Raw genomic sequence first — 14,317 nt, 5'->3', positions numbered from 1 at the left:
AGCTCTCCAGGAAATGGATGGGCCACCGTCTGCTCTTCCAGGGGAAACCAAGGAGGCTGAGCTCAGTGGATCAAGTATTTTGGTCCAAATTGGAGAGCTGGCGGCGGGAAAGCTCTCCTGGTCCTTTGCTGGATGGTGGCTTTCAGTCTTCTCTGCGGGCAGGCGGGACTCACATTTAATTTAGCAGCCTGTCCAGCTCCCTGATCGCGGTGTTCTGTGACAGCAGTTACACCCCCTCAGTTACCCATGTAAACTGCTGAGGCTCCTCAGCTCATTCCCTCCGAAAGAGTACCTTCGCATTCTTGATCTTGGTTTTCACAGCAACCTGTGAATGTTATCAGTCCCATTTTACACCTAAGGACACCGAGGCCCAGAAAGATTAGGGGGAAAATGAGGCTCATGGTTGCACAGTTAGGAAACAGCCGAGCTGCGACTTGAATTCAGCTCTTCTGACGTTATATCCAGTGCTGATTTCAGGGTTTTACCCCAAGTTTGCTTGTTAATGCCATGGATGAGAAGACCTCGGAGATCATCTTCCACAACCCACACATTTTACAGTTAAGAAAATCAAGGTCATATCAACTTACTTGGGCAGAGTTAAATGGCCAAGTGTTCCCTATCTTGCCTCTAATGACTGGTCTTTCTTTCAGGTCATCGTACACCTATGCTTATCTTTGCAGTGGCCCCATAGATGTGGTCATTCCTGTTGATTCTTTGTAAAATGCAAGATTGATTTATTCTTCTATAAAGTTCTGAATAGACAATCAGCCAGCTTCAACCTTTTCTTCACCTTATAGACGGTCTCAGCAGAAAGAATTCAATAATTCTGTCTGACTCAGGAACTCAGCCAGGCAAATACATAACACGCACACACACCTGCACGCACGCACACAACCCTTAGGTCATAAATTCAATTTCTCCTCTTAGTTGGCAAAGTCTCTTCTGTGTTTTTATCTCTTCTAAAAGCATATGCTTTAGGGTCAATTTAGCAAGGAAGCTAATGAGATCAGTCTTTTCTGAAAGTGATGATGATAGTAGCCATCCATTATTGAGCATGTTTCTTGGTGCCTGGCATTACACTGGGACTTGAGGCACATTTTCTCATTTAACCCCCAGCCCTGCCCAGTGGGGTAGATGCCATTGTCATCCCCATTTGTTCTGTTGACACTTGCTCACTCCCTGCTTCCATCTTCCACTCACCAGACGGTCTTCTGGACCTGGGCTGATGCTCCTGAGAGGGCTTAGAGAAACTCTAGCACTATCTTGACCTGGTTTATTTCACATTCATGTCCTGTTCTCCTCTTCCCTAACCATTGCAAGGTGAATGACTTCTCTATAATTGGCCGTTTGCCAGATCATCTCAGTTCATTAATTTATTCATTCATTTGTGCTCGCTCATTCCTTCATTCATCCACCACATCCTGAGTGCTGCCTCTGTGCCAGGCACTTCTGTGCTTCAGAGTTACAAAGTCTTGGCCCTCAAGGCACTTCTGTTCTTCTGGGGAGATAGGTGTGTCCTCAGACCACTGAAGCTCCATCTGTGCAGTGCTTGAGGGAAACATGGGATGTTGTCAGGGCTCAGAGGAGGGCCATGTCACCCAGCTTGAGGGTGCGAAAGTCAGGGCAGGCTTCCTGGAGGAGATGACTCATGGCCAAGTAATAAAGAAGGGGTAGGAGTTAGCAAGGCTACAAGGAGAAGGGCTCTCTCAGACATCTGGCTTTCTCAATATTCTTGGCTTCTCCACTCATTTTCCTGTCATCAATGTAATGGAAAAAACTGAGACCAGAGGTACAAAGCCACCGTACTCTGGCCTCACACCATACTTCTTCCTCTTCCTTCTCTCATCCTACTGCCCAAATCTTGCATTTTCAGGGATCTTCTTTCTCTGTGGTTATCTGCTTGTTCATTTATTTATTCATTCAGAAATATTTACGGGGAACCCACTATGTGCACAGCACTGTGACTACAGGGTGTCCTGGTCCTTGCCGTCAGGCGAGCCTTACCCTTTCCTCACCAGCCACGGCCTGCAGAGATTTTTGGCTCTCTGTCCTTTGCCAGAATGGCTTCAGCCTGACTCCCTGCTGGGAAGCACCTGCAGATAAGCCTCATCTTGGTCAAACGCTTCCATGAACTATCTTCCTCCGGTTCCTTAGCCCTTCTTCTGCTTTCTCTATTGATTTCTCTCTTCATCTCCCTTCTCAGCCTTGGAAGTCCCTTGAGGGCAGGGACTGTGTCCTTACCTTTTCTTTATGCTTCATTGTGGTAAAGTTGAGTGAAAAAAATCCTTTCAATAATCACAAAATTCTCACCATTTATTGAGTACCTACCATGCGCAAGTTGCTCACAATTCATGCTTTACATATGAATATCTCTAACCTCATGTCTTCAAAAGGTGGATACCAGTATCCTTACCTCTTAGGTAAGAAAACCTGGGCTCAGGAGGCAGAATGAATTTCTCAAAGCCACACCAGTTAATAAATAGCAGAGTCCAGCATCAAACTTAGGTTTTTCTGGTCCCCTACCCCTGATCTTTCTACCATATCATTATTTCTTAAACTTGGCTGGAACCATCTGGGGAGTTTTATGAAATTCTGATACCTGGGTCTTACTCCCAGAAGTTCTGATTAGTTGTTGGGGGGGCGTGGCCTGGGCGTGGGATTTTTGTAAAGCTCTCTATGTGAGTCTAATGGGAGCTAAGACTGGGAACTCGTGCCCCACACCACACTGGCTTTCTGCATCCACACTGGCTGCAGCTGTTGGTGATCGTGTGTGAATCTAAGTCCACCCCCACCCGTGTGGTATCCGTGTGACCAGAATGCAAGTTCTTTTAGCCAGGGATCTTAGGCCCTCCCTGCTGCTTCCCCACCCCGCGACCTCCCCACCCCGTGCACGTGCACTGCCAAGGGTTGTTGACTGTTTAATCAGCCTCTTGGTTCTTATGTCTCATCCAGGGGACTCACTGATAGGTGGTTGGAGTTTGATCACATCCAGCTGTGCTCATCCTCAGAGCCTGTTGACATAAGAGAAGAGTCTTATAAACACGCTATGCATACTTGCTGGTCTCGAGGGTGTTGCTCATGACCTAGACCCATGGCAAGTGCAGCCTGGGTCGGCCTCCCAGACTTCAGCAGCCCTGCTCTGGAGGAAGGAGGCTGTTGGGCAGTTTCCGAGCACAATGCCTGCGTGCTGCTCTGGCTTTTCACACTCAGGAGGAATTTGTGGCTTACCTGGTCAGTGAGGGGAAGCTCATGTGTATATTCTGTTCTATCCAGGGCTCAGAGAGGTCTTTTTTTACCCCTCGCTTTACAGATGAGGCAGTGGAGACAAAGCTAGGTGAAATGACCTGGCAAATAAATAGATACAGAGCCTAGGTTTTCTGCCCCTGACCCCCGTGTGGTGCTGTTCATGTTGTCCCACAGCGGTCAATGTCTGGCTTTTTGTGCCAGGCGTCAATTGAAGCCACTAGCTTTCCTATCTTCCTTCCTGTTTACTCCATCTTAGGGGTACCAGGATACCCTGGGCGTCTCTTTGTGTCCCTGGGAATATAGTGCTAGTGACTAGGGATCCTACTTCCTCCTGGGGTAGAGCCTAGGGATTGTCCTTCCATCTCTAGGCCCTTCTTGGACCTGCTCAGCTGAAAGGACATCTCCTGTGATGCTGCTTAGGTACTTCTGGAATCTTCCCAGCTCTAATCCCATCTCCTAGGATTTATTATCCAGCCATCATTCACTGACCAGTAATTCTTTGCCCAGCCCTGATCTGGGCACTGGGATACAGTGATAAAACACATATTCTTTGCCCCAGAGGCTAGGCTAGTGGAAATAATATGCAAATAAGACAAGATTCCTAAAAGTATGGTCCCTGAGTTCTCTGCCTTAAAAGTACAATGGATGCTTATTAGAATGTAGATTCTTAGGCCCACTCTAGATCCATTATTTCTGAATCTCTGGGAACTGGGCCCAAGAAACTGCCTTTTAGCATGCTCCCTAAGTGAATTTTAGGTGCTCTGACGTTTGACGACCACAGAAGTGAACCCAGCGCTAACAGTGTAGTATCATATATGATGGGGAGCACCAGTTTTGAGGGGGGTAACTGGGCAAGGAACAGCTTCTTGAAGGTGTCGTGAGGAATAACTAGGAGTTAGACAAATAAGAGGTAGCCAGAGAATCATTTCTCTAGAGATGCAAACCATACTTCATTTATCCTTTCTCTAACTCTCTGTTATTAAAGTTTGCTGAAGCAGAACAGACCTGGCTCAGGCAGCACTGAGGAGAGTCTGGTTGGGCTTTTGGGCCCTCCTTCTGCTTTATCTCTGCACGTGACCCCCTTGGCTCCCAGGGTTGACTCCTCTCCTCTTTAAGCCTCACTCCAGTAGTCCCATTTTCAGATAATAGCTTTATTTCTCCAGTTAAATGATTTGGGTTTGCAGGGTTTGCCCCCTACAGGTCAGTTACTGCCTGGGCCTGTGAGCTGCTGTCAGCAAATGAGGCCGGTCCAGCCATGTGGTCATGATAAAGTGTTTTTCTCTTTGTTGAAAGGAGAAGTTGGGTTGTTAAGAAGGTGGGGCAGAAGGAGACATGGATAGTCAAATGAAATAGGGCAGGGAAAATGATAGCATTTCAGAGTCAGGGGGCCCTACCAAGCCTCTGGCCAGAAACCTCTTGTTTTGGAACTGAAGAAGCTGAGGTTCAGAAAGATGATATGAAATACCCAAGTGACACCAGCAGGCACAGCCTCTAACACTGGGGTCTAAATTCTGGATTTCTGGCTACTGCTTTTTCTGCATCACCATATTGGATTGAAACCTTTTCTAAACGTACTTGGAGTGCTTATTATTTAAAGGGATTCCATATGAAACCCTGCAGCGATCCAATCATTTATTAGGGTTGATTTTTTTTTGAAATATATGCTTATGTGGTTTCTTAAACCAGGCAGACCTGGGTTTTGGAGCTCCATATCGTGTGTTCCACGTTTGGAATTAAAATGAGACCATGACTGTGAAAGCACTTTGATATGCATGGTGCCCTACATCAGTGTTCTCAAAGTGTGGGCCCCGGACCAGCAGCATCAACATCACCCGGAGGCTTGTTAGAAATGCAGACTCTCCTGCCTGGTCCCAGGCCCGCTGCATCAGAAACTCTGGGGGTGGGGGCCAGCAATCTGTATTAACAAGCTGTTCAGTTGATTCTGATGCCCACTCAAGTTCCAGAACCACTCTTCTGCATCAAGAAAAAAGCAGCCCCTGGGGCTCATAGGAATAAGACCCTTTTTCCCTCCAGATTTTAGCTATCTGAGATGGCATTGGGGAGACAGGAGTAGTGGGGTTAGTGTCACAAATCTCAGGTGGGATGGTCAAGATCATTTAAAAGGTTTGGCTTTTTCCTGGAAAACCACGGAAAAGCCGTGTGTGTGTGTGTACAGCACTATTGCGCTGTTTGTCTAAGGAGCACATGCCGAGTGTGGTTCCACACGTCTTCAGAAAGCAATCTTTTCATGTCTCTCCTGATAAGGTGAAGCTCCCCAAACCTCATTTCTCTGTGTGCTTAAGCCAGAAGCCTGTGGTTATCAATCGGTTTAAAACGAGGCAATCAGTATTATGATATTGTTCACCACCTGCCCCATTGTGCCAATGTTTTTTTGGAATTACTTGTTAAATGGAAATAAAACACCGTGTCTCCGCAGGGTTGAAGCTTCAGGATTTCCTGGTGGTCAATGAAACCTTCTCTGGATTCCTGAGTCACAACCTCTCTCTGCCAAGGCCTACTGTGGACAGCGTGCTGGGAGCTGATGTCAGTCTCCGCAAGGTAAGCTGCAACCTTCAGCTTCCTCGGTGGGGCCGATGACAATTACACTGTTCGAGAGTGCTAGGAAAGGAATGAATAAACCCCTGGCTTTGTCACGACGCTGAAGGAGGTTGTTAGCTCCCATACAGCTTCGGCAGTTTGACTTCTGCTCGGGCTGGCATGACCAACCTAGCCAGAGAGTGGAATGTGCAACCTGGCGTCCTGAGCCAGCTGGTTCAAATAAAATGATTTCCTGCCTGTCAACTGGCATTTGTTGATAACTTCCCCTTAAAAGGGGGATGAATTTAAAACATTTTCTTTAAAATTTAGCGGTTCTGAGACAGTAACCAAGCTTGAGGACTCTTGATCTGGAGCAGCTCTGTCTATAAAATCTAAGACAGGAGATTTAAAAAACGGAATGCTTCTTTTAAGGATAGACAAAGGAAGATATGTAAGGAGAAAATGTTTGTTTTTTCTTAAATTTGTAAAGCCAGGATGCAATATCAGTGTTTATATGGAATTTTAACCTTTGTTCTTAGAAAACTTCCTCTGGCATCGTTAGATATCACACGGCTCCTGTGCAGTAGGGAGCAGACCCAGATTGCGTGGTTATTGATTTTCAGAGCAGATTCTCAAGTTTATTCTTTGGCAAAAAGAGGAGCTGCTTCCTTACTCTGTCTCATGTCTACATATTAGCTTGTCTTTATAATAAACAAAAGTAGTGGAAATATTTATGCCTGCAAAGAAGATCTCTGCTTTATATGATCTAGAATTTTTAAAATTAGAAAAATGTGCTTACTGCTTGCCCTTATGGAACTAGGAAAATATGCCTGGTGTTTACCAATTGTGTGGTTGGGAGATGGGCCAAAGGCAGCAGGCTTATGAAAATGGTTGCATGTAGCATGATTTCCATTGCCTTCTGCCAATTTCATATCTGTCATGTCTGATCAGTTTAAAATAAGGGGCATCCTAAGTATGGAGGTGGTCCTTGCATGTTAGTCTCTGTGTAATCAGTGTTCTTAAACACAGATACTAAAGGTAGGCTGATAGCCTGGCAGCAAGGGCTGGTTAGAGAAAGGAGGAGAACTGAAGTGCGCTTGAGTATCTGGCAGTAGGTGAGAACTTACTGGAAGCCATGGCAGGCCGAATGCTCTGCAGTGTTAGAAAGCTCATGGGTCTTGGGAGGCTTTTGGTCCATCACTCGTATTAGGCTATACTACAAGCAAGTCAAGCTGCACTAATTTAAACTAACAGGGGAGGTAGTAATGGAGTAATAAAGAGTCTGCATCATCCGTTCATTCCACAAATATTTACTTTCTATAATGTTCTAGCACTGTGGACACAAAGTGAGCAAGAAAAGCAAGACCCCTCATCTTACTGAACTTGCTGTCTAATGGATAGTAAGGACCATATATGAAGAAGCACAGTTTATTTAGGCCCAGAAAAGCTAATTAAGTAAACAAGATATGGCCAAAGAGAGTCTCTCTCGGGGGTCTGCTATAATGAATAGATAAGAGTGACTTAGAATTGGCCTGTCAATGAGATGAGAAGAGGCCTGGCTTTCAGTTATTTTGTTCTGGGGCAAGTAAAATGATGAGTCCCAAATTCTGAAATTGCTTGAACGTAGTTCTTTGCACCAGTTAAATATCTGTACCTACAAATAAATAGTATAAATTCTTTTTTTCCCCATCATTCAGCCCAACCCCAGTTTAAGATACAAGTTCAACAGTAATGAGAATGTTGTTATCTAATAAAAGTGGTTTCCGGAGTTTGGATGCTAGATTCCTATTTGCTGAATCATGTGTACCACTTTTGAGAAAAAGAGTCGGACTCAGGATTTCCCTTGACAAGGACAAGAGTGCAGGAGATGACGAGTCAAACACAGCATTCAGGTTGTAAATGTCATGAGCTCGTGCCTTGATACATTGCAAAGTTCAGTAGAGACCCGATGCATTGGTCCAGTGCAGCAGTGTCCATTCTTCCAAGCTGTGTTGATGTGAAATCCCCCAAAAGGCTTCAAGGACCCAGCTTCCACTCTTTGTAATTCAGTTTTGTGTGCCTCTTTCTGCCTGAAATGCTTCCAGGTTTTTTTGCAAGGCTACCAGTTACATTTGACCAGTGTGTGCAATGGATCAAAATTAGAAGAGGTGATTCGCCTTAGTGACCAAGAAGTTTCCAGGCTTTGCAGCCTGCCAAGGGAGAAACGGGATGCAGCAGAGCAAGTTCTTCGTTCCAACGTGGATGTCCTGAAGCCAATCCTGGTGAGTAGGCTTGCTGTGTGGAGAAGTTTCAGACATAATGCTTTTGGGATGTGAAATTTTTCCTTGGGCAACATGACTTTGTTTTTATAGATACATAGAGCTGGCTGGAAGTTTGAGATATAATTTAGCTCAGTGGTATGCTAACTGTTATTTCAAACTTTTGGACCACCTCCCAAACAGTAAATGGAGGAAGAATGAGATGGGTGTGGCTCTGAGTCCAAGCCTAAGGTCCCTTGTGCCTGTTTCAGTCAGAGAAGACCTGCTTTTTTATTTTTATTTTTCATATTATAATTAGATTATAGGAGTTCGCTTGAAGAAAGAGTCCCCCAGATTTTAAAAAATTGTCTCAAAACCATTAAAGGGAAGATGGATATCTATTCATTTTTAAAAGCCTATCAGAAGGGAGACACTGTAAGCTGTCAGAGAGGGAAAACACTGTCATTGGATCGGAGCACACTCAATAATTAGCTTAATCAGTGACAAAATTACATTCACAGAAGAAAAAAATCTCCACATAGTCTGATCAGTTAGGAGCCAAGAGTTCAGAGAAGCAATCCGTGAGAATACACATTCATTTTGAATCAAAAAATGCAGATGAGCCTGAATGTTTTGGTCATCAGAGTGCTGTGTCTAGTTCCAGAACAGGTCCATTTCTTTGGGTTTTCTGGGAGCTCTGGTGAAACGCCCCTCCAACAACATCTTTTAGCATCCAGTGTTCTGATTTCCTACTCGCTAGATAGCTCTCTGACTTGTCAGTAGGTTCTCTTAAAACCAGGGAGAGAGCCCTGAAGGAAAGATGTGCTGGGAAAGAGATGTTCCTCATTATAATAAAAAGAAATTGGAATCCTCTGGGACTTTGTGCAGCATGATTTCTTTATAGAGAGATGGGCCCTCCCAGGGGTAGTAAGAATGTTCAGTGTCTAGACCCTGTGCCTGGATCATGTCCTAGAATGTGACCTTAGAAACACATCCCAGAGTTTACACTCAAGACTGACCATCAGGAAGGTCTTGCGTCCTGCTTGACTCTGATGCTGCAACTACTGCTGGAGGTGAAGGTCGTGGTAAAACTATTTGAGTTCTTGGTTCTTGGTGCTTCTCGGGGAGGGTTCATGGTGAACCAGTAGGTGTGAAGGCCTTAGGCTGAATGCTTGGAGCTGTTTTTGTTTTATTCTAGAAGTAGCATGTTCTGTTTCAGTGTTTTTAAAAAATTACTGAGTTGCTTTGTTCAGAGGTCTGTGATTGTATTGGTTAATGTTTCTAGAGTATGATTTTGGGAAAGGTATGTTTCTGGATGGGGATGTTTGCAGCCCTAGACAACTGGGCTAAATAGCTGGAGAAGCCCATTTGTGCGGACACTTGCAGCCTGTGGCACTTTCTGCGTTGTGAGACATTGAGGGTCGAAGGTCAGTACGAATGGTAGACTGCTTCCTTGGCCGGTTTTGGCCGGTTTGCTTTACTTCACTGCAAGACAGAAATGCTCCCCCTTTCAGCCAGGATAACTCAAAGTTTGGAAAGATGGGTGCTTTCAGAAGAGATGGTGACTTATTCTGGTGTCCATTCATTGTTTCATTTCTGTTTACTCATTAAGTACCTACTGTGTGCACAACCCAGTAAAATCCCTCCACTTACCTAGTGCCTGAGTTACGCTCTAAGTAGAATGACAGTATAATCCTCATAATCTGACAGTCAACAGCTTAGATTTCAACTTGAAAATCTCTCCTGGATGGGAGGATTAGCATGGTAGGGTACATGGAAATGCACTGTCAGAACTGTCAGCTACGCCACAGCCCATCCTGTTGTGTTGTGGTTGTGCCTTGTCAGTCAGTTGGTTCACAATCATGTATTGATTAGGGTGGCTACCATATGCTTCCTGCACATCTCTTAGGCATAAGAGCATCTCAGGTTCTGCTGTTGCCTGTCTACCATTGCTGAGATCTCTCTCCGTAAAGTCAGAAAATGGGGCTCTTGAATTAGAGTATAGTAATTTGTCAGGATGGTTCTGTGTAAAGATGATTTTAGAGGATACCTTTGGGATGAAATGACTTGCAAACATTTTGAAATATGACTCTTATTTAGTGAATTAAAGCAAAGCCTTAATTGGAGCCCTGGGATTGATATTTGATTTACATCAAGCAGCCTTTTACTCCTGCCACTTGGTTGAAATTTCAACATTTGTGATGGTAGATGGGTGCGACACGTGACATCTTTACCCATAGGCAGTTAATTGTGCCAAGAAACGCAACAGGAGCACTGACCAGAGGCAGGCCCAGCACCACGGGGAGGAAAACAGTTCTGCAGTATGTGTTTCTGCACCAATAGTAGGTTTTCCAGAGAGAGAAGTTTTGAAACATTTCCCTTCTTTCTGTTGTGTTTTTTTTTTTTTGGTGTGGATGCTTCCCCGTTTTTCAGCTGAGGGTATTCTGACTCTTTCTCCTGGGCCTCCTTCAGTCTCCCCATGACCTCTGGACAGTAGTGTTTTGACAACATAGGGGGAAGTCTGGCAGAGTGGAAAGGGCATGGGCTTGGGGTCACTTGTGTCTGGGTTCAAATACTGTCTCAGCATTTTACCAGCCGTGTGACCTCGGATAAATTATTTAGCTCTGAAAACCCTAGTTTCCTCGTCTTCTACATTCAGATAATATAGTTTACCCTCTGTTGTGATTATTGGTCGTGCATATGAAGAACCTGGCATAGGGCCTGGTACACATTAGGTGCTCAATAAGTAGAAGTTAATAATTTAATTGATGTGAGTAATATAAATTATATGCTGAAAACAATTGCTGGCAAGATAGAAATGTTCTTCTGTAGATCAGTGTTAGGAATCAGTCATGCCAAACAAAGTCCTGAAGAATATTTCAGTGACAAATTGCATCCTTTGCCTAGATATTGCCCAGGCTCCTTACCCTATAAATTCTTATTTATGTTTATGCCTCAATTATACCTTGCGTGAAAATTAATACTGGATGACAGAATGTTATTGCATCCTTTAAGTTCTCTGGGTTTAATGGTGGTTTCCATTAGGCATTCTCCTTTTTTTATTTAAAAACATATTCAGTCATTGAACAATATTTATTGAGTTTATTATATGTCAGATACGTTCTAGAAGCTGGACTCAACTGAGGTCCTCACAAAGATGACTTCCTGATGAGTACAAGACAGGCTGATATATGAAATATTATCTCTACGATAAATGCACTTGGTTATGATGGGAGACTTGTGTTACATCGTATTCATGTTAAGATAACAACCTCTAGGAGGGGGTCAAGGCCATCTGGCAGTGACCTCTGTTATCTGACTGCTCAGCAGGGTGGATTTGCCTGTACTGGTTGGCTGGGCAGCTGAGCTTTCCCTTGCCTTCCATACAGGTCCTTCCTGAAGCAGCACATGCCTTTCCCAGCTAGAGGAGAAGTCCGTATGCGGGCCTCTCTCTGCTGTCCGACAATAACCTCTGTCTGTCTTGGCCTGCAGGAAGGAGGGGTAATAGTGGACCAGCAAGTTTTGGCCAGAGGGATTTATTTGCTTCTATTGTCAAGTTCCTTGCTGATCGTATTGGTTTTCTATTGTTGCTGTAACAAATTACCACAAACTTTGCAGCTTAAAACCACACAGATTTATCATCTCGCGGTTGTGTAGGCCAGAAGCCTGGGAAGAGCATGACTCAGTTGGGTCCACTTCTTAGAGTCTCACAAGACTGAAATTAAGGTGATTGCAGGGCTGTATTCCTTTTTGGAGGCTCCGAACATGAGTCTGCTTCTGAGCTCATTCAGGTTGTTAGCTGAGTTCAGTTCCTTACAGTTGTCGGACTGAGGTCTCTGTTTGCTTGCCGGGTGTCAGCTAGAGGCCAGTCTTTGCTCCTAGAGGCTGCCAGTGTCCTTCTCAGGCTTTGCATCTGATCCCTCTCCAGCCACAGCGGGTTGAGTCTCTCTCATGCGTTAAATCTCTCTGACTTCTCCTTCTGCCACATCTCTCTGCCTCTGGCCAGAGAAAGTTCTCTGCTTTTAAGGGCTCGTGTGATTAGATTGAATCATCCAGGATAATGTCCCTATTTTAAGCTCCACAACTTTAATGACATCTGTAATGTACATTTATCATGTAATGTAACATACTCACAGGTTCCAGGCATTAGAATGTGGCCAGCTTTGGGGAGAGCATTCATCCTGCCACAACTGTCTTTTGATTGGAAGGTATATTTCAGTATGTCTTCGAAGGGTTTCTTCAGTGCCCTTGACTTTTATTAGTCCCTCTTCAAGCCCTGTGCACTTTCTTGCCTATATTCTGAGAGTGACTCTAAAGCATGACAAGCACTACCCGTTACGAAGAGAGCAGTGACTTTGGGAAGCAGAGCATCTCTGAAGAAGGCATGAAACATTCATCAACAAAACCAACAGATATTTACTAGTGTCTGCTTTGTACCAGGTACTGTTCTAGGCGCTGAAGGGTCAGCCATGAAGAAAGCATACAAGATCCACATGGAGCTTTCATTCCACTGGGCACTGAGAACCAACTTTAAGGCTGAGGGTGGGAATTTGAGGAACTCCTCATGGGTTTTGGGTCTGTAGAGTGAGGACTGTCCTTCCATCCCAGTTTCACTGACGACTTCCCAACAGCCCCCTGACAACCATCTTTGCCAGCCTGGGACCCTGTGATCCATAGTGGAAAGAATGTGGGGTTAGCTAGGCTTGAGCTCTAGTCGTGGCTCACCATTTTCTCAGTGATGTGAAGACCGTGTATGATCCTTAAGGTGAGGAAAACGGGGTCTGATTCTTGAGTTAGGAAGGACAGGCATAAAGATTTCTCTCTACCTCAGAAACAACTTGGATATTGCACAACCATGTGGTTAGATTATCTTGACCTCTGATGATACCTTCACCCTAAAAGGAAAAGTTCTGTTTCTGTGGAACAGAGAGTTCTGTTCACATGTCTTCTGATGCATGAAGCACACTCTCGCAAAGGCGAAACTCAGTTCATGGGACAAAGGAGGTGAAGTGAGGGTGCCCTGAGGTCCTGGGAAGACCAGTGATGTCACAGTGGGCTCTGTACAGATCGAAGGAGCGGATGGAGAAGGGGTGAACAAAGTCATCCTTGTCTTGAAGGGTCTTTGTTTGGAGTCTTCTTGACCCTTTGGCAAGGACTCAGAATACCAGATGGGGCTTGGCTCGTGGCTTTTTGGGGCTAGATTCTTCAATTTATTGCATGCAGTCCTTAAAGCATTTGTGTGGGTTTTTGCAGGAGAAAACGCTTGCTTTCCCTCTCCTCCTGCCTGAAATTCATACGTTTGTGAGAAGTGTCAGATTTTGTTTGGCTGTGTTTGATTTTATTGTCCACGTGTTTACAAGGTATGCGTTCTCCCGGCAAGCAATTGCAGCCTTCATCATTTGGTATTCGGTAGAATGACGTGCCTTGTGGAATAACTCTTCAGGCTCTATTTCACCTAATTCCTATGGGAAAATCGGAGCACAGAAATGAGGGATAAATTGCTGAATTTAGCAGTGTGTTAATATGACTGCTCAACTCCATCTATATGGATATCTTTGCCTCAATTATATTATTTCTTCCTTGACAAGTGCTGCCATTTCTAAGATAAAGGTTTAATTTTGGTCTCGAATTATGTGGTAGCAGATGCATTTAACTGTGTTTAGAAACAGCAAAAATTGAAGTATTTTAATGCATTAAACACATCAAATTTAAATTTTATATTTAAATTGTCAAATTGTTTTTGTAAGATTAGTACCTTCCTCAGGTATGAGTTTTATAATTCCGTACTTCAATAAAGAATGTGAAAATGTTCCTCAAGGGAAAACTTTCTTGTCCTGTAAATTATTGGAAAGAGACAGAGATTACTTCCGGGTGGTGATAGTCTTTGTACCTGGTGTGTGGCTTACTTATTTTCAATTTGAACTAAAACATAACAAATCCTAGCCCTGAGTGGGGTTTTCTGCATATGGGCAAAGTGACGTAGAGCCTTTAGTCTACTTGATGAAAGTGTTTAAGAGAAGTTTGAGATGCTCCAATGAACGCATTGTGATGTGTATTTGCAGGAGGAAAGCAAAATTGTGTATTATACTGAAAATACTGTAAATATGTGTACACCCACATCTCACTTTATTTAGAAGTAGAGTCACTGAAAAATTTGGGTGTGGGTACGATTTTTGTAAATTGAGAAGAGTTTTCAATCACATTTTAATTTCACAGATGTTGTATCTTCTGTTTCTGTTTGGCTGTGACTTCTATTGCATTAGTAATAGTCTCTTCCAGTCTTGATTTTGTATAGA

General features: G+C 44.1%; 1 protein-coding gene across 6 annotated transcripts in view; it reads left to right on the top strand.

Annotated features, from left to right (window-relative positions):
- Positions 1 to 14,317, top strand: part of ABCA1 (ATP binding cassette subfamily A member 1) — a 132,032-nt gene that overhangs the window by 48,959 nt on the left and 68,756 nt on the right. For all 6 annotated transcript variants that reach the window (XM_070595990.1, XM_008527139.2, XM_070595992.1 and 3 more), the window contains exons 6-7: positions 5,684 to 5,805; positions 7,869 to 8,045. In XM_070595990.1, the coding sequence (XP_070452091.1) occupies positions 5,684 to 5,805; positions 7,869 to 8,045 (299 nt within the window). The remainder of the gene's footprint in view (positions 1 to 5,683; positions 5,806 to 7,868; positions 8,046 to 14,317) is intronic.

The sequence above is a fragment of the Equus przewalskii genome, chromosome 26 (assembly GCF_037783145.1).
Source record: "Equus przewalskii isolate Varuska chromosome 26, EquPr2, whole genome shotgun sequence".
Lineage (NCBI taxonomy): Eukaryota > Metazoa > Chordata > Mammalia > Perissodactyla > Equidae > Equus > Equus przewalskii.
Note: the sequence above shows the minus strand (reverse complement) of the source record. Positions and strands in the feature narration are given on the sequence as shown.